The sequence below is a fragment of the Mytilus galloprovincialis genome, chromosome 3 (assembly GCF_965363235.1).
Source record: "Mytilus galloprovincialis chromosome 3, xbMytGall1.hap1.1, whole genome shotgun sequence".
NCBI lineage: Eukaryota > Metazoa > Mollusca > Bivalvia > Mytilida > Mytilidae > Mytilus > Mytilus galloprovincialis.
The window spans coordinates 82,542,096-82,564,365 of NC_134840.1; the positions used below are offsets into that span (position 1 = coordinate 82,542,096).

The 22,270-nt window shown below is 32.1% G+C and overlaps 1 protein-coding gene across 1 annotated transcript; it reads right to left on the reverse strand.

The window, feature by feature from the left end:
* Positions 1 to 1,951: 1,951 nt before the first annotated feature.
* Positions 1,952 to 22,265, reverse strand: LOC143069141 (ubiquitin thioesterase OTUB1-like). Its single transcript, XM_076243626.1, has 8 exons — positions 22,135 to 22,265; positions 9,872 to 9,924; positions 8,112 to 8,213; positions 5,845 to 5,963; positions 5,024 to 5,108; positions 4,231 to 4,331; positions 2,990 to 3,080; positions 1,952 to 2,259 (listed from the first exon to the last, which is right to left on the reverse strand). Exons 1-8 carry the CDS (start codon positions 22,160 to 22,162, stop codon positions 2,062 to 2,064), a joined length of 777 nt encoding a protein of 258 aa, XP_076099741.1. The 5' UTR covers positions 22,163 to 22,265; the 3' UTR covers positions 1,952 to 2,061.
* Between the last annotated feature and the right edge of the window lie 5 nt (positions 22,266 to 22,270).

Genomic DNA, 22,270 nt, shown 5'->3' on the forward strand with positions numbered 1-22,270 from the left:
TGTTTGGTCGCGGGTGCTGGAATGTTTCGTCTACTTGCTTTGCCATCCCTTTAGATGATGTGTAGTCTCAGTCCCAGTATTGTGTAATGATCCCATCAGTATTTTGTTTCATAGTCAGTATAAAAGGGCATGCGGTCTAATTAGTTGTGTAATTTTTTTATTTGTTGTTTTGGCTTTAAATTAGCTTTCAGTAACTGCAAGTACTCTCAGATATGTACTCAGTGTCTTTTTGTTGTTAGTATGTACAAGTAACCGGCCATGTCCACTTTGTGTTTATGTTTTATGGGGAGGATTGGAATCCCACTTACATGTTTCACCTTGCCACATTCTGTATGTGTGTGAATTTACCCAGCCAGGAGCCTGTTATACAGTGGTTGTCATTTGTTGTTGTTACATAAAAAAAAAAAAATTGTCACATTGATTTTTTTGTTCATTTGTGATTTCGGGGCCCTTTGTAGCTGAATATCTCTTTGAATATGTGACTATTATTTAACTGACATTCTCCATCAAATAACTAGAGGCTCTAAAGAGTCTGTGTCAATCACCTTAGTCTATGTGCATATCATAAACGAATAAAGATTTACAAAATTAACAAAATTTCTGAAAATTGTTAAAAATTGGCTATAAAGAGCAATAACTCCTTAAGGAGTCAATTTACAATTTTGATTATGTTAACTTATTTGTAGGTCTTACTTTGCTGTACAATATTGCTGTTTACAGTTTATCTATATCTATAATAATATTCAAGATAATAACCAAAAGCTGCAGAATTTTCTGAAAATTACCAACTCAGTGGCAGCAAACCAACAAAAGGTTGCCTGATTGGTCTGAAAATTTCATGGCAGATAGACTTTGACCTAACGAACAAATTTATCCCATCAGATTTGCCTTAAATGCTTTGGTTTCTAAGATTTTAGCCAATAACTGCATTTTACCCTATGTACTACTTTTAGCAATGTCCACCATCTTAGTTCGCAGGCAGGGTCATCAGACACATTTTTTAAACTAGATACCCTAATGATGATTGTGGACAAGTTTGGTTAAATTTGTCTTAGTAGTTTCAGAGGAGATTTTTGTACAAGATAACAAAAATTTACGGAAAATTGAAAAAAAAATTGACTATAAAGGGCAATAACTCCTTAAGGGGTCAACTGACCATTTTGGTCATGTTGACTTATTTGTAGATCTTACTTTGCTGAACATTATTGCTGTTTACAGTTTATCTCTATCTATAATTATATTCAAGATAATAACCAAAAACAGCAAAATTTCCTTAAAATTATCAATTCTGGGGCAGTAACCCAACAACGGATTGTCCGATTCATCTGAAAAGTTCAGGACAGATAAATCTGATAAACAATTTTACCCCTGTCAAATTTTCTCTAAATGCTTTGGTTTCAGAGATATAAGCCAAAGTCTACATTTTACCCCTACATTCTATTTTTAGCCATGGCGGCCATCTTGGTTGGTTGGCCCAGTCACATGACATATTTTTTACACTAGATACCCCACTGATGATTGTGGCCAAGTTTGGTTAAATTTGGCCCAGTAGTTTCAGAGGAGAAGATTTTTGTAAAAGTTTGGGCCAGGTGAGCTAAAAATGGTATTACCACAAATTTCATACTGTAAATTCAGAAATTTTTGCATGCATTTATTATCGCGATTTTGTCCTTTAAGACTTAAATGGGATTTTAAGAAAAATCCTGTTTAATTCATATATATTTTTAATGTGAGTTTAAATTACTGCATTTACAATTCTCTCCTATTTTTCGCAATAACAAAAAACTTCGAAGTAATTTTTGAATTTACAGTATTCCTGGTCAGATATTTAGCCAAATAATAAAAAGTTTAATAACCAGAATTTGAACAGATTCTTTGGCATCATCGTGGCAATCATGTTGACATTATGTTTATAACTACAACAGTTTGCCTTCCGGGAAAAAACCACAACTTTACATGGTAAGAAATTTGAATCTTTATAAAGTTTTATACATTTGATAAAAAGTAATGAACAAAAAGAAGACAATAAACATCGTGTTATGCAAAATGAATTGTGTTTTGTCATGAATATAACACGTCATAATGTCCAGGTCTGTATAATAAAGTAATGGAAGGTTTAGAGTCCTCTGGAAAGACGTGTAGATTACATTTACTTCCTTCACTATGATCCATATATAACACTTGTACTGGTACCCCTAGTGCTTGTGTTAGAGCTGTTATGTGTATGTGATCACTCTCTTTACCCATTGGTTCAACTTCCTATAAAACAAAATAAATATTAAATAAATACATTATTTTGACTGAAGCTTGTTCATAATTATAAGCAGTAGACATATGCAAATAAACTTTCAGAAATAACCAGTCTTTGATCTAACTCATTAATGTAAATGCTTAGCAGAGAAGTCGGACGAACAAAAAATCGGACACACAGACACAAAAATATAATGTCCCTAATAGGGGCATAAAAAAATGAACAGCCCACAAAAGAGGAAGCATCTAGAGGTCAGTATCCATTCTTTATCAATAAACAACAGGTTTTAAAGATGTCAAAGCTTGGACGCATAAATAAATTTGAAAGTTAAATAACATGGAAATGCGATATGAGGGCCACATGAAATCTATCAATGATGTGAATATGCAGAATAAAAGGTTTAAAGTACCTCCTTCAACCTTGTGCAAAACATAAACAATACAGAAAGCAAAAAATCTCATTAAAACAACTGCTTCATTTTCAAACGATCTGTATGGAATTATTCTATGAAGCTTGCTGACATCCTTTCAATGGTCTCAAATGAGTTTCAAACAGAAGATATACATCTTATCTTATTTCCATGATCATAGCATAATAAATCAGTGGCGGATCCAGAACTTTTCATAAGGGGGGACCGCTCCAGTCATGCTTCAGTGATTCCCTATATAATCAACCAAATTTTTCCCTCGAAAGGGGGGGCCCGGGGCCCCAGGATCCGCCTATGTAAATAATACTTACATGACCACAAAAATCTTTAACTGTGGCATACCCTTCTATAAAATTAGCATAAAATTCATGTTCCTTTTGTAACAGACCAGACACGATCAACCTGTTGAACATAAAACAAAATAAAACAAGGATTCTGAGAGTATTGCATGGCAATACATAGTCCCCTACCGATTAAAAATTCATTGTATTGGAACAAAATTCTAACTTGATCTACATGTATAACTTTTCATGGTGTAATATATATATATATCAAATATTAAATCAATATCTTCAAGCATGACAAAAGTAGTGTGGAAAACGATTATTTAAGTGAATTCCAAGTCCATGGACCATAACTCTGAACAAAATCATCAAACGGGAACAAAATATGAACTTGATCTATAACTTGTCATGATAAAACAATACACTTACTATCAAATATATATCTTTAATCATGAAGAAAAAAAGAGTGGAAAACTGATTTGCTTGACTGACGGATGGACAGACAGACAGATAGACAGACAGATTGCAAATATAAAGTCCCCTTCGACTTCGTCTGTAGGGGTCTAATATAATGGGAAAGCTAATTAGTTTCAATTACAAATCAAATTGTATTTTTTCTGTCATATCTTCTAATGTTAACAAAGTTAAATCACAATTCAACTTTTAAGTGATGGACAAATTTTGAAATAAAAGAGTGAAGAACTTGAATAAGTTGAAACATCAAACATGGTCTTCAATTTCTTCTTCGTTAATATGTATTCAATTACCAAAGAACTAGAGCTGTGAGTGAACTTCAAAAGGATACAGAATACTATTAGTGTTTTGAAATTAGTAAATTTGATTTATTTTCCCTTTAGCATGTATGACCAGGATTCTAATCCATAATGCATATAACTGTGTAAATAAGGCATTACCCATTTTTTTCTTTTTTTTCTTTTTGATGATTTAATTTAGGTCAGTATGACAATATTTCAGCAATGTTTCATTCCAAAGATAATCAATATGTAGTAAAAGGCATATTTTTTATTCATCTGTTATGTACAAAGCCTTAAAAACTCTGGAAATTAAACCAATTTTATAAGCATACATTTATAATGAAAAATTGGAATCTATCAATTAAAGCACTTACACAGATGTGTTTTCATGTAAAGTTTTGTTTTATAAATGTATAAGATAAACAGACTTAAAACAGTCATTAGTTTATTCAGTCAAAAGTAAATTGATAAAAGTTCCTAGACTTTGTAATGAAAAAAAGAAGATTAAGTTACCTTAGGTAAACCACCAGGTAATCTGAGAGACCTTGGTCATTAAACATGGATATTAATTCTTCTTGATCTATGGTTTCTAGTTTGGTAACTGCTTCCATAAACTGCATGAAGCAAAGAAAACAGAAGATATTAATAAAAGTTCTATACGAAAAAAAATTAACTCATTTTAGGCAGAAAAATTGTGAAACAGAAAATTCAAAATTGTTGCCTCTAGTAATTTGTTTTCTTGATACTAGTACTGCTTTTCCAAATCATGTGCTCATTCTTATTTTGGTTTGAGTTAGTGGTAGTTTCACTGGTATGGCTGTACTATTCAGGTAGTATTTTACAGCTTTTACTTATATAATACATGTAGGTATGTATATTTATATGTAAAAAAAAAGAGTTAATTGATTAGCAATGAAATATCAAACCTAACAACACAATAAAAACCTGTAAAAAAACAGAGGTGATATATTTATCTTTTTAATATTGGTCAATAAAATCAGAGTGGTGTGTACTGGGTTGGTCATTATTGTGAATGCTACAATTTTGACACGCCTTCTGATCTTTTGAATATTCATGACTTGATAGATAAGAACAGAACGTATAGCCAAAACTGAGAATTGTAGAGTTGAAGAATTGTAGTAAAAATATACATACTAAGTTTGATAATATAAAATGATAACTAAAAGATTAAGTTTTTAACTATAATTAACCAAGTTAGTAAAACAAGAATCTATTAAAAAGATCTTAAGGTAACAAGGAGGTTTCAGTATTGTGTGGATGCCTTAATTCTTCGTCAGAATCTTACATTAGTATGAAAGTCTTCTATTGTAAACTGTGGAAAACCAAGGGTGATCAGATCGTCTTTTGTTTTGTCACAAACCTCATGGAATCTACAATTAAAATGTGAAATAGCCAGTAATCTTTATGTATAATTATCCCAGGCATAGATTACCGTAGCCGTATTTGGCACAACTTTTTGGAATTTTGGATCCTCAATGCTCTTCAACTTTGTACTTGTTTGGCTTTATAAATATTTTGATATGAGCGTCACTGATGAGTCTTATGTAGACGAAACGCGCGTCTGGCGTACTTAATTAGAATCACAAGTATAAACTATTTTGATATCTTTTCAACTTGTTTTGCCTATAGGTAAGTATTGCAATTATACAAGAAACTAGATGTTACAAGAATATGAATTATGCAAAGTTATTTAAATTAGATTACCTTCCATCATTGTTGTTTATACATAACCTATTGCTGTTAAGCTTACTACCTTTGGAGACAACTACTGTAAACCAACTTATTTTAGTGGTTACTTTATTTAGCATTTTGCCCTATCTATCCTTTTTCACTGTGATTAAATTCGTCTTAATCAAATTTACTCATAGTAGATGAAGTAAGAATGATTTATTTTTTTACATTTTTGCAACAATTTATTTTCGCATTATTTTTCTACTCATGAAAGTAGCAAAAATAAGTTGGTTTTCAGTATTTAAAATTTTGTAATAGTATACTTGAATTTTTTTTTATGTCAATGAATGTACTCAGAAACATTTTTTTAACTTGTTTTGCTCATCCCAAACTGACCAAAGTCCTGCTGAACTCATATTTTTAAACAAAACCAACCTTTTGTAGTCTGCTTTATCTGTCAAGAAATTTTCAAAGCAGGCATAACCATATGCTCGAAAGAAACAGTTTCCATCAGCTCTTGTTTTTCTAACACATTTATATGTTGATTTCATTTCCTAGAGTAAAACAAGTGAAACTGCGAGCTACTGCTCACTGATGATACCCCCGCCGCAAGTGGATAATATTAATAGTGTAAAAATATGCAAGTGTTCGGTAAACAGGAAGTTGTCGAGTGATGAATCTGAAAACGCATCACACGGTATAGCTGACTTATAAAAATCCTGAAACCAAATTTCAGAAATCCTTGTATTGTAGTTCCTGAGAAAAATGTGACGAAAATTTTTAACTTGGTTATCATGTGTAAAATCATACAAGTGTTCGGTAAACAGGAAGTAGTCGAGTGATGAATCTGAAAACGCATCACACGGTATAGCTGACTTATATAAATCCTGAAACCAAATTTCAGAAATCCTTGTATTGTAGTTCCTGAGAAAAATGTGACGAAAATTTTCAACTTGGCTATCATGTGTAAAATCATACAAGTGTTCGGTAAACAGGAAGTTGTCGAGTGATGATTCTGAAAACGCATCACACGGTATAGCTGACTAATATAAATCCTGAAACCAAATTTCAGAAATCCTTGTATTGTAGTTTCTGAGAAAAATGTGACGAAAATTTTCAACTTGGCTATCATGTGTAAAATCAGACAAGTGTTCGGTAAACAGGAAGTTGTCAAGTGATGAATCTGAAAACGCATCACACGGTGTGGCTGACATATATAAATGTTGATACCAAATTACAGAAAGGGTGGATGTGTAGTTCCTGAGAAAAATGTGACGAAAGTTTCATGGGACGGACTGACTGACTGACGGACGGACGGACTGACGGACGGACGGACGGACGGACTGACAGACAGAGGTAAAACAGTATACCCCCCCTTTTTTAAAGCGGGGGTATAATAAATGTTAGACAATTAAAAAAGAACTCAGACCAATAACAATAGATATCTGCCCTTAGATTCAGGGGACATTATATGATATTCAGGATCTGCACAGAATATATGGGCTCATATTTCTAATATACTGTAATATAAATCCAAATCCTATAATGGGCACATAAAATTATTTCATCCTTTGAAATTTTAATTGCTACCTTTTGAAATTTCAATAGAATTATTTTCTACTTTAAAGTCATACGAAACGAGTGACCGGTGAAAAATAATGTTTATCCAATTCTTGAACCAATGCACGTATATATCATAAACATAGTCTTCTGTGCAAAATTTTATCATTTTTTACACAACCATATCGAATAATCGTCAATTTTTTTCTTTCTCTGTTTGTTATGAAGTGAAAATATGGCAGCTTCTTAGATATGTGTTTAGAAGCTGAAGTTTACCAAGGCGATTGACACCTTATAGTAAACGATCAACAATTAAACGTGGATATTGAGCACGTGTTTAACATGTACAATCAGACAATAGTTTATTTTAAGGACAGATCCATGCGTATTGCAATCACCAGATTTTTACGAGAGAATCACGCTGAGGTCACTTTGCATATGGAAAATATATCGGCGAATTGCTTCCTGGACGCAAGCAATTCAAATGAAGTAAACTTCTTCAAAATATGAACAAATTAAAGAATTTTCTTCAGAAAAAAGTATATGTACATAAGTTTTATAATGAAAACTTTCCATTTAGTTATAAAATACATATGCATTATTTTTTTTCAATTTGAGGTTTCATATGACTTTAATGCCTGTATTTTTTTCTTAGTTTTCTTTCCAATTTTGAATAAATCTCAATTTTGAAATAATTTTTTTTTTCACTACATTGTATGTGTCACCATGCATGTTTGCTGAGAAATATGTCATGTATGTGATGCAAATTTATGACATGGACTTGTAGTGAAAATATTTATAGGATAAAGTTCTCCTAGATAGACAATCTGTGAACTAAAGCCATAGATTTTGACATGATTTGTTTGTTATTGAGTGCCTTTCACAACACTTGAATGTAAAACAATATTTTCATAATATTCAACATTAAGGTAAAATGAAGAAAATTAGTTTCATTGTGCCTTACAAATACTAAAACTTAGGTTCATTCATTCATTCAGTAAATTTTGAAAATAATTTTTGAAACAACATTGACATATTTTAAAAATGAAAATCGGTCAAAGTGGTGTGTGGAGAGTCTTTTCTGAGGGTATGATTCTGAAGAGGAGGAGGAATATGTTATTATATAATACTCATTAATCTACCTCAATTTTTCTGACAAATACTTGATCTTCACCAGCAGTGTATTCTTTTATTACTTGATCAAGACCAATTCTGTCACTGATCAAAGGCTGTGCATCAGCTATCTACAAAACATGTAATAAAAAACACATAAAGAATCATACTTTCATGAATTGAAAAAAAAAGTCAAATGTTAACAAATCCATGTCATCACTGCAACATGTTCCTTGAAATAGCTGATATGTCATTTGTAAATACTATGCATTTTTTTGCCAATGAGACAACTCTCCATCTAAGTCACAATTTGTAACAGTAAATCATTATAGGTCAAAGTAAGGTTTTCAACATGGAGCCTTGGAGATTTAACTTGTCTTGACATGATTTTTAGTTGCAGTAGCAGATTTACAAATATTCACCATCACCCCCATTCCTATGCATTGATAGTTTTGGTTTATTGATTCTATCAAGTTCAAATATTAAAGTACTAGTGAAACAAAGCAAATTGTATGTACTAATTTTTCCCCATGGACACCATCTGATCAGGTCTAGTCCCAAAGTCTTTCAAGTTTCATGGATACTGTCAGCTTAAATCTTTTTATCTTTTTTATCATTAATTTATTATAGAATTTGTTCATTGTTGAAGACCTCTGTTCTGTAATTTACTCATTATTGTCCTTTGTTGAAGACCTACAAATCAGGGGTTAAAATTAACATTTTTCACTGAAAAGTCCTGGACCTTTACAACAGTAAAGTGGAAGGTCCACACCTTATGATGAAAGGTCCAAACATTTGACTTTTGATCAGATCAATTTTAGGATTTTTTTGTTCCTCTCACTAAAGCACTATGCCTATCAGAGTGGGTTGGGTATTTTACAATATTCACAGGTCATGGTTCCTAAAGCTTCTCCAAAGTGAAGCCAAGGGCCATCTTTTGTCAATGAGACTGGAATTTTCGAACAAGTTTCTGGTGATCATAACTTTTATTCTTGTTTAAACTTTTTAAATAGCTTCGTTGTTGGACTACTTTTGTTTAGCTACATCTAGTGGCTACACCCGAAGTAGTCAGAATTTCATCTGCCTCACCCGTTTTTCTCTTAGAAATGAAGATGTGACACCAAAGCAAAACAAACTCATGGTTTAGCAAAAGTGGACCTCAACGAAAGCACTCTACTATTAATGAACCGGGAAGTAGATCACTGAGTTAAAACTAAATTTCAGCACAAAGCTATTTTATCCTTACTCATTACCACATCAATTTACAAGTTATAACAAAGTGTGTCATACAGAAATTCATCATATATGTTTTCTGAAACTTGAAAATCAAAAGTCCGTCCAGTGCAGCTAATAACCAAATCGGAAGTCCGGCCGTAAAGTTTATACATGTAGGTCAGGGAACTCGGACCACTGCTTATTTGAACCCCTGAAAATGTGTGTTGACCTCTAGATACTCTTGGGGTTGCTGTCTTATTGATGTATACCACACATCTTTTATTCATATATACTCAGTATAATATAGGTGCTATACAATGTAAATTGAACTACAAATGTATTGCTTTCATTTTTATTTTGAAAGTCATAAGAAAGTTGTCAAGAATTGACTAATTGACCTTAAAAACAAATTACAAATGGCCAACTATACCCCCCAAAAAAAAATTCTATTGGTCATGTTGGTAATTCCACTATCTTTAAATGTTTATGTGAATATCAAAATGTTGAATACTTCCTACAATGTGCTGATAATGTCATTCACTTTCCTACAATAAGTTCAATACAATAAACTTACATCTTTTTCTATTTGTCTTTGTTGTTCAAGAGTAGCTTCATCATAATTCAATTCTGTAATGAGAAAATTTTTATTACACATTTAGGATTAGTAGTAAACAAAGCTAATATTTATACAGGATCCATGCATTTCAAAAGCCTAGAAAAAGGTATGTTTTCTGCTCATTGGTCGGGTTGTTATCTCTTTAAATAGACATATTCCTGTCAAACTCAATTTTATGTTGTGGTTCAAGTTACAAAACTTATCGTTAATCTACATGTAAGCACCATACATTTATGCATTATGTAAATATGGATTGAAATATAAGCCAAATCTCAATTTATTTCCAGTTACTTTAGCAATTACCAAATTTTTTATTAATGCAATTAAAACAACCAGGTGAGTATCACAGTAATAACTGTCATTCCCATATCAGATTATACATATTATAACTGAATTTAAATTGCAATAAAAATAATCTTTATGTTTTGCCTTTTTTCAAAAATCAAAATAATAGATGGCATGAAAATCTTGGTAATGTTTTTCATTTATTTATGTGCATAAGATCAAGACATTTAGAGGAAGGGGGAGTATGCTAATGAGGGTAGCACAATGCTTGCAGAAGAAGCTGAAATAAGAAAGAATGAATTTGGGTAAATGTATGTTTACATGTATATATATTTTGTGTACATGTTATTACTTGTACAAAATTTTTATACAAATAATTACTAGTACAATTTTTACTGAGAAAAAGATAATAACTTGTACAAATCATTACTTTACCTTGGCCTACAGATATGAACTGATGGTAATGCAACTTCATACAAAACATCATTGACCAGTCACAAGTACATTTTTGTAGTTCATATCAAACTGATTTCCAAACTGACTTTAGCAGAAAACTAACATTAATGATTCAAGTTGTTGTTGCTATTGATGCTTGATATTGATCAGTCGCTGTATAAAGTATTATTCAGAGTGACCCGAAAGTTGGCTTGTCATCGTCAGCCCTTACAAAAAGAATTACTTGACACTCTAGAAACGGAGGAAGATTTAATTTCCATTATTAGCTTCTAGAGACGACAATGTCAGAACAAACATTGAGACAGAAACCTACAGTGAAACTGGCACATATGCTGAAACAGAAACCAATTTGGACACAAACACTAAAACAGAAACCGATCTTGACACAAACACTGAAACAGAAACTGATGGACTGTAGAAATATCAAAGGTGTTGAGCTGAATATTGCAGAAAATGGATACATAATAGGAACAAAAGTTGGAATAATGATTGGTTTAATGAGTCGAAATCCAATCGAAAAGATTCAGAGAAAGGATTTGACAATATAGGACATACAAGAGAACACTGAGGTTAACGTCAGGAAAGCAGTACAATTGCTTTCTTTTAGTGGTTGCCAATGCCATGTTGACAGGCAAATGTATATGCAAAAAATTGAACTTAGTGTGTAATTCGAGATGTCATGCTTCCTTGTCTTGTGCAAACAAAAAGGTTATTTAATTCATTAGGCTTGACTTTTGTTTCCAATATATGATATTATTTATGCAACTTTTTGTCATGTCAGATGTATGTTTGAAAATAAATGGAAGAAGGGTTGCAATTTATTTTTGCTTTAAACAACTATGTCACTTTGCACAACATAAAAAAGTCCATATTTAAGTGGCTTCAAGCTGTTAAGCCAAATTTGCACAAGGTGTCATGTTAGCTTCTATCATTACTTTGCAGTTTGCATCCATCGTTTGTTTGTAAAATTCAAACATTTCAAAATCACTAATAATAAACACTTGAAAAAAAGAAAAGGAAAGAAAACCCAATATAAATTTCAGCCAGATGCTCCGCAGGGCACAGCTTTAAATGACCGCAGAGGTCGAACCCTGAACAGTTGGGGCAAGTATGGACACATTTAAGCTTGAAACAGCTCTGAATTTGGATTGTGATTAAATAGTTGACACAACATAGGTTTCTGACACAGAATGAATGTGGTCTAAGAACTAAAACTTAAAAACTTAAAAATTTTAAATTGAACATTTACCTATTATGGTCCAATATCTAAAATCTAAATACATGGTTAGATTCAGCATATCATAGAACCCCAAGAATTCAATTTTTGATGAAATCAAATAATGTTCAATTTTAGATCCTTTAGACCGCAATGTGGACCAATTTGATAACCAACCCAAATATTAAAAATCTAAATACATGGTTAGATTCAGCATATTGAAGAACCCCATATATTCAATTTTTGTTGAAATCAAACAAAGTTTAATTTTTGACTCTTTGGACCTTAATGTAGACCGATTTGAAAACGGGACAATACTGTGCAATTTAAAAATATTTCTTGCTATTGCGCAAAACTGTGCAATTGAAAATTTCTTGCTATTGCGAAATATTGTGCAATTAGATATTTCTTGCTATTGCACAATACTGTGCAATTGAAAATTTCTTGATATTGCACAATACTGTGCAATTGAAGATTTCTTGCTATTGCGCAATACTGTGCAATTGAAAATTTCTTGCTATTGCAAAATACTGTGCAATTGAAGATTTCTTGCTATTGTGCAATACTGTGCAATTGAAAATTTCTTGCTATTATATAGCACAATACTTAATATAATAATTTTGGACCCTGATTTGGACCAACTTGAAAACTGGGCCCATAATCAAAAATCTAAGTACATGTTTAGATTCAGCATATCAAAGAACCCCAAGAATTCAATTTTTGTTAAAATCAAGCTAAGTTTGATTTTGGACCCTTTGGACCTTAATGTAGATCAATTTGATAACAGGACCAAAAATTAAGAATCTGAATACACGGTTAGATTTGGCATATCAAAGAACCCCAATGATTTATTTTTTGATGAAATCAAACAAAGTTTAATTTTGGACCCTTTTGACCCCTAATTCGTTGGGACCAAAACTCCCAAAATCAATCCAAAACCTTCCTTTTTTGGTCATAAACCTTGTGTTAAAATTTCATAGATTTCTATTAACTTAAACTAAAGTTATTGTGCAAAAACCAAGAAATATGCTTATTTGGGACCTGTTTTTGGCCCTGAATTCCTAAAGTGTTGGGACTTAAACTCTCAAAATCAATCCCAACCTTCTTTTTGTGGTCATAGACCTTATGTTAAAATTTCATAGATTTCTGTTTACTTATACTAAAGTTATTGTGTGCCAAAACCAAGAAAAATGCTTATTTGGGCCCATTTTGGCCCCTAATTCCTAAACTGTTGGGACCAAAACACCCAAAATCAATCCCAACATTTCTTTTATGGTCATAAACCTTGTGTTTAAATTTCATAGATTTCTATTTACTTTTACTAAAGTTAGAGTGCGAAAACCAAATGTCTTCGGATGACGACGATGCCAACTTGATACCAATGTACGACCAAAAAATTTTCAATTTTTGTGGTCGTATAATAAGTCAAAAGATATTCTTATAATGGAGAATGAATAAAGAATCTACAATAAAATTGAGAATGGAAATGGGGAATGTGTCAAAGAGACAACAACCCGACCAAATAAAAAACAACAGCAGAGGGTCACCAACAGGTCTTCAATGTAGCGAGAAATTCCAGCACCTGGAGGCGTCCTTCAGCTGGCCCCTAAACAAATATATACTAGTCCAGTGAAAATGAACGCCATACTAATTTCCAAATTGTACACAAGAAACTAAAATTAAAATAATACAAGACTAACAAAGGCCAGAGGCTCCTGACTTGGGACAGGCGCAAAAATGTGGCGGGGTTAAACATGTTTGTGAGATCTCAACCCTCCCCCTATACCTCTAACCAATGTAGAAAAGTAAACGCATAACAATATGCACATTAAAATTCAGTTCAAGAGAAGTCTGAGTCTGATGTCAGAAGATATATTTAAATCAAATTGACTGTAAATCTTTTTTGTTCATTCATATAAAACTTTTTATGTGATAACTTTCAATAAAATTTATTTATTTTTGTTCGTCGTACCAGTGAAATTCATGTTTAAAGTGACTTATAGACCCAAAGGGTCGTTTGTTCTAATTATTGTTTTTATATCTCACTGTATTATATAATATTTTGTGAAAAACACATGTCACTATAATAAATAATTTACCTACTTACTTAATACATAGAACATAACACGGTGCTCTGAATTTCTTTTAATACAAAAACATTAAAAAAAATCATGGTTGCTATGGATACCAGACGTAAACATTAATGGGATCTCACAGATTCTTATTTAATCAGGTTTGGCTTCAATGTGATATAATAAAAAAACTACTTGACACAAATTTATACTTTTATAACCTATTTTAATAGCCTGAAACAACCAAAATCATATACCTGATCAAGGTAGTATTATTTACACTAGTGAATGATCCTTAGATACAAACAATAAAGTAAACACATTACTGATTTCATTCTTATATAACAATAATGGCATTCTCTCAGTCTGCTATAAGGAGTCAAGCTCCAGCTAAATGTGGAATATGTGAAACTGACCGACCCATTAAGTGGAGGTGTATTGATTGTGATAATTTACTGTGTAATCATTGCAAAGAAAAAGTACATCCAAACTTAAAGGATACAGAGGATCATCAGGTAGTAAACATTAAAGATGTGGGACAACCGACTGTTGTAGAGCTGAACATCAATAAACAATATCAGACTGAAGTATCTGGAGTAAGTCATATATCTTATTGTGATGATGATTCACTGTGGATAAGTAGTTACACAGATAAAGTATTACAGAGAGTAAAACCTGAAGGAACCAAACTGAACATACTATCCAGCTTTAATATCAAGGTTTATGGTATGGCTGTTACACAATCAAACAATCTACTTATATCTACAGGGGATTCAAGAATAAAAAAGATCAGTAATAATACAGGTGAACTAAGAGACTCAGTATATAATGTGTCACCATTACATTCTATAGCAGTTTATATCACCAGTGACAATAAAGTTTTAGTAGGATGTGGTAATAAAGACAGAAAAGTTGTAATACTAATGAATCAGAATGGAAACCATGAGAGAGTGTATGAACATGATCAACATAAACAACCTATTTTTACCTTTCCCTTGAGAATAGCCAGTACAAGTTATGGTAATATTCATGTGGTGGATAACATAAGTAATGACAGAGGCAGAGTAGTAGTGTTAGGACAGGGTGGTGATATCATCAATATCTATACAGGAGACAAAGAGATCAACAAGGACAGACCATTCTATCCTGGAGTCATAGTAACAACATCTAGAGACAATGTTATTGTAGCTGATCTAATTTCTCACACGCTTCATATCCTGAACAATGCTGGCCTGCTGATGACATGTTATAAAACAAGTGACATAAACAAAGTGTTACCAGTGTCTCTTGCATTCTCTCCAGCAGGACAACTCTACATAGGATGTGCTACACCAAAAGACAATATAACCAAGGATGCCAAGATATATGAAGTGACCATATCAGGATGTTAATGTTCTAAGAAAAATATGTCTTTACATTTTGCATAATGTTATCTTTTATCAATTTAATGATTTATCTGGTAATGATTTAGAACAGGTCATATAAGTACAAAAACTTATTAATATGGTACCATTTCCAAGGAGTAGGCCCAGTAAGACCCCCTTTTGGACCCAAAATAAAGCAGCATTACAAAATTGTTAAAATTTATACGTTTAGCTATTCATGGAAAAGGAGAATACTTCTGTTACATAATTATGGGCTGTTTTTGACAATTCAATGCACCAGGGATGTAATCGATTACATTACAATTACACCCTTTTTCATATGTAATCGATTACATTAGATTACTTTTCTTTAAAGTAATCATGATTACTTTAGATTACTTATGATTACATTGTATATTGCAATATCAAAGTTTTTTTTATAATTTTTTATCCTCACAAAAAAGCTAATTTTGGTGATTTTTTTAAAAGCCTTAATTAAAAGAATTTATAGACAAGTTCAGTGTGTAACATGTGTAATTTGATAAAATTACAGACAAGTGCATGTCCTTTCTCTATGTAAAAGATATAACTTTATTTTTTTCTACAAATTTTAACCAACTGCCTAATTAACAAAAAACCTGAACCAAAAAGAAAAAATTAAATAAGTATAGTTTTATTGTCTGTTGGGACATAATTGACACATCCATTAATGTTTTTACAGGTGTTAATCACCACTTCATTTTTTTTCAACAAACAATAGGTGAGCTTGGGTATTAAAATTTTATTGTCTTAATAACAATATCAATAAAGTTAAAAGTGGTTGATTGTCATTATTTTGTTTGAAATTTTTTAATACTTGATCTAATTAATAATTATTGTCAGGTGAAAACACAAAACAGCTTTGTAACTTAGGAAAATATATACATTTCTCCATAAATTAAGAAACAGTTTATTTTAATAAAAATATATTTTGTACTAATGAATCTTCTGACATCACCTGTTGTTTACTATGCATATTGTTTGTAATATTATGCCATATGTATACACTGTACATGTACTTGTTTGTGCTGATGAGCTGTAAGGCTCAAAGTTGATATAGAATAAAAATTAGAAAGCACATATTATACACAAATTTATGGAAAACAAAATTAATTCAATTTGTCAATAAATGAAATCTGGTTTTAACTTCCCTTTTGAATTAAGTGAGCTCATATATTTATGTCGACCATCAAAGTAAAATTGGAACTAAATGTTTTCCGGATTTGAATTTCAATGTAGTTATGTAAAAATATTGGTTAAACTTACCGGTATATGAAATTGGAGTTAACATCAGAAGTTTTCAATCAAGGAAAAAAATGCTTTCAAGGCATATTCTTGTATCATAAGAGCTCAATCTCACAACACAATATTGGAGAGGCAATTTCCTTTAGTTAAATGTTTACAAAATAAAACACTTGGTTATACAAATTTGTTATATCGATGATACAATTTATCACATTTAACAAGTTCCCATCATTGTGAATACCAGTTTCATGATTTTTCATTCAAGCTTTACATTTTCTTATTTTCATAATGTCTATCAAAAACTATTTTCATATATATACAAGATTTGTAATCAGCAAGTAATCATCTGAATGTAATCTTAAAGTAATCTAAAAGTAGTCATGATTACACCTGTTTTTTGCAATGTAATCGATTACATTATGATTACTTGTAATCAGAAATGGCATGATTACTGATTACATAGGATTACACTGCAAAATGTAATCGATTAAAGCTGATTATGATTACTGATTACGATTACCCCATACCTGCAATGCACATGTAACGGGTACTAGCATCATTAAGTCATGCTAAATTACTGAAATCCTCACAATTTTAGCAAGGAAATGGAAGTGGCTGCATTTGTGTTCATTCTTAATATTTTAATATCAGTTGTATTTGATGATAATAAATAACATATATAAAGGTTGAGACGGAACATGGATCACTTTCATTTTTGACAAAAACACATCTGAAAAGTGACATATTATTGCATACATGTATTTGATAGATTTTTCATATTTCAGCTTGAATTTGAGTGTCGTTAATGACTTTATCAGTTATATCTTAAACATAAACTTATTGAATTGACTGAAGGAGACACGTTAGTGTTTAAAAAGTGTCCAAAATCTATCATCAGATGAACCTGAATTTGGGGCCAAATTTGGCCCTTACTGGTCCGAGACCACAATTATTTCGTAGTGCATTTCTTTTAGAAGATAAATGAAAATTAAAAAAATCCCACCTGCGCTTTCTCAATGAAATTTTTACAGTGTGTTGTACTACTTTTGGGACAAATTATATCAAAATTATAGAAAACTTCATCTGCTCTAACACAAAATATGGACAATTTTATGTTTAGGGCGTCTTGAAACCTTTTGACAGCTTCCGAAGTGCTTATTTTTAACCATTTTCAGCTGGACCAAATCACTACTTTCCTTTAAAATTCTGGACCCAAATTTTTTTACAGTGTAATTTCACCCCCCTTCTTGCAATTTGAGGCATTAAACATGGAGAAATAAATTTGGAAGGGGTATAAAAACAAGAGTGCACACTGAAATGTCTCTCCATCTTTACTAATCATTGATATTATGTTGATAGTCCTAAGTATAAAGCTTTATTACAACTGTCACTTAAACGTTACATTAACCAAGATAACTAAACAAAGACCAATGAACCATGAAAATGAGGTCAAGGTCAGATGAACCATGCCAGGCTGACATGTACAGCTAACAGTTCTTCCATTCAACAAATATAGTTGACATATTGCTTATTGTTTAATAAACGACCAAAACTTAAAAGCTTAACACTGAGCAATGAACTGTGAAAATAAGGTCAAGGTCAAATAAAACCTGCACGACTGACATAAAGATCATAAAATATTTCCATACATTAAATATAGTTGACCTATTGCACATAGTATTAGAAAAAAAGACCAAAACTCAAAAACTTAACTTTGACCACTGAACCATGAAAATGAAGTCAAGGTCAGATGACACATGTCAGCTAGACATGTACACCTTACAAGTATTCAATACACCAAATATTGTAGACCTATTGCATACAGTATAAGAAAAACAGACCAAAACACAACCAGATGCTCTGCAGGGCGCACCTTTATACGACCATAGAGTTTGAACCCTGAACATTGGGGCAAGTATGGACACAACATTCAAGCTTGATACAGTTCTGAATTTGGATTGTGCTTAAATGGTTGACACAACACAGGTTTCTGACACATAATGAATGTGGTCTAAGAACTTAAACTAAAAAACTTTAAATTTTAAATTGGACATTACCTATTATGGTCCAATATCCAAAATCTAAATGGTTAGATTCAGCATATCAAAGAACCCCAAGAATTTAATTTTTGATGAAATCAAATAAAGTTCAATTTTGGACCCTTTAGACCTCAATGTGGACCAATTTGAGCCCAAACATCAAAAATCTAAATACATGGTTAGATTAAGCATATATCAAAGAACCCCATATATACAATTTTTGTTGAAATCAAACAAAGTTTAATTTTGGACCCCAATTTGGAACAACTTGAAAACTGGGCCTATAATGAAAAATTTAAATACATGTTTAGATTCAGCATATCAAAGAACCCCAAGGATTCAATTTTTGTTGATATCAAACAAAGTTTAATTTTGGACCACGATTTGAACCAACTTGAAAACTGGGCCCATAATAAAAAATCTAAGTACATGTTTAGATTCAGCATATCAAAGAACCCCAAGAATTCAATTTTTGTTGAAATCAAACAAAGTTTAATTTTGGACCCCGATTTGGACCAACTTGAAAACTGGGCCAATAATCAAAAATCTAAGTACATAGATATTTTTATATAGGAAGATGTGGTGTGAGTGCCAATGAGACAACTCTCCATACAAATAACAATTTAAAAAGTAAACCATTATAGGTTAAAGTACAGCCTTCAACACGGAGCCTTGGCTCACACCGAACTGTTTAGATTCAGCTTATCAAAGAACCCCAAGGATTCAATTTTTGTTAAAATCAAACTTAGTTTAATTTTGGACCTTTTGGACCTTGATGTAGACCAATTTGAAAAAGGGACCAAAAATTAAGAATCTACATACACAGTTAGATTCGGCATAACAAAGAACCCAAATTATTCAATTTTTGATAAAATCAAACAAAGTTTAATTTGGGCCCCTTTTTGGCCCCTAATTCCTAAACTGTTGGGACCTCAACTCCCAAAATCAATCCCAACCTTCCTTTTGTGTTCATAAACCTTAAGTTTAAATTTCATTGATTTCTATTTACTTATACTAAAGTTTTTGTGCGTAAACCAAGAATAATGCTTATTTGGGCCCTTTTTTGGCCCCTAATTCCTAAACTGTTGGGACCAAAACTCCCAAAATCAATCCCAACCTTCCTTTGTGGTCATAAACCTTGTGTCAAAATTTCATAGATTTCTATTTACTTAAACTAAAGTTATAGTGCGAAAACCAAGAAAATGCTTATTTGGGCCCTTTTTGGCCCCTAATTCCTAAACTGTTGGTACCAAAACTCCCAAAATCAATCCCAACCTTCCTTTTATGGTCATAAACCTTGTGTTTAAATTTCATAGATTTCTATTTACTTATACTAAAGTTATAGTGCGAAAACCAAATGTCTTCAGACGACGACAACAACGACGACGCCACCGTGATACAAATATACGACCAAAAAATTTCAATTTTTGCAGTCGCATAAAAATACGACAAAATGCCAAAAGAGCTCCAGACTAACAAACCCAAAGAGAAGAATTTTTTAATAAGATGAAACAAATATAACAAAAAGATAGTAAGTTGTACAAGTTAATATCTTTTTCTCCAAAAAATTTATACAGGTAATTACTTGTACAATTATATTTGTACAAGTAATAACATGTACAATGTATGATGCAATCATACAAGTTATTAATTGTACAAGTAATAACCTGTACAAAATAATAAAATGTACACCACATACTTACTGTATACATGAACTTTATCTGTACATGTATAATCTGGTTAAAAAAAACTTCCTGTAAAGTGACCTGGTGTGAAAATGAAAGTGCATGTAACATTTAAAAAGTCAATAATAATTGCTGACAAGTAATTAAACATATATGCAAAATCCAGTTTTTAAAAACAAATATTACAACTATCAGGATCTTATCAAGAAGCACAGGTATCATACTACATTGTATATCTTAATTAATTGAGAAAGGCCCAATTTTGGTCTACAGTGGGTGCAACCATCATTCGTAAAAAGCTTCAACCATATGGCAGAAAACTTCTTTCCCTGATTTTTATTCCTTTGTCGTAAAATGTCACAAAGGAAGTATGATCAAAACTGCTTTCTCACAAACCCTTACATTTAATAGTTTTAAATCTGAAAATTCAGTGATTATCTGATGACAGGAAAGTCACAACCTATTTTAAAACCTAAAGAGGAAACCAAGAATTACCAAGATACAAGTTGTGACTTTAGGATCAGGATTAGGAATCTTCACGAGATTGTTAGGTATCACCTATATATGATAGTTTTGAGATGCTGGACACTAGACATCAATCAACACATCACTGAAATTCCAAACGTGAAAAATTTATATTTACAAAAAAATGTGTTGCTCATATAAGTACCAACCCAGTAATATTAAGTCTTACGTTTGTATTTGGAAGGTCACATTTGGGAAAAGTGGACAGGATTGTAGTAACGACACAAGGATCATATCCACTATCATTAAGCATAAAAGATTTATTTAAAGTCGGTTATACACATAACAATACAACATAAGTTATGCAGAGCTTTTATCCGACATAATTTGTGAACAGGATATTCCAAGGGCCAACCAAAACCAAAAATTTGTGTCCATTAAATTGTTGAAGGAGAGGGTCAAAAGGGTCCTGATCCTGAAATCCCTGGCTTATTAACATGATATCTGTCAATACCAAGGTCCTGAATTTAAAGAAATTTAAATTCCTACATCTGAAATTCAAAAAAAAAAATTCCCGGATCCCGAAATCCCGGCCGAGCTTGGGCCTAAATTAATATATTGTTTGTTTCCCCAATCCCGACCGTGCCATTGAAGCAAGGTGTGGGTAGGTAGGTAGGGAAATAATTTTATTTTTTCCAAAAAGCCTGAATAGTATCATAGTATCGGACGATGTTGCAAGCCTGAATATATGAAATGAATAAAATAATTTTCGACTTAGTTTTGACAATAAAATTTTATGAGTAGCATCGTTTTTTGCAGGGTCAGTCGGGATTGGGGAAACAAACAATATTTTATTTTAGGCCTTGAAAACACCCGATCCCGGAGTCCTGATAAAGGTCCATCCCCACCTCTTGAAGCGATGATTTGAACTTCATCACTTAGAACTCTTGGTCTAATAGCTTCCTTGTGAGAAGCAACTTCTATCAAGGGGGTCTCATTGGGGGGTTCTGCTCCCAGATCCCACTTACTGTTTTGTCAGATTCCCGTATCCCGCTTACGCTATATATGTAAGCAATTATCATTTTTTTGTAATTTCCCGTGTCCCGTTAGACTTCATTTCCCGTTTTCACGGCACAATAATTTGACTTTCACGTGTCACGCTTACAAAAAATCGGCAATCCCGCATCACGCTTAGACCCCAATGAGACCCACTATCAACGAAATCATCTACAATTTCAAGATTTACTTTTTTAAGGATATACATATTTTAAGAGTCCATGGCCAGAACACCATGCTTTATTTCAAGATGCATTGAAGGAACAAACATTAAAATGACTTAGAGCTAAATATTGGACCTGGATCAAACTGAAAGTCGTCTGCCATAATTATTTCTTGCAGTGGATTAGTTTTTCTTGATTTTGAGCTAACCGGAAGTTGATATAGTTTTGTTCTTAGTCTTAGAAGTTCTTGAAAAACCTCAACTTTCTCTTA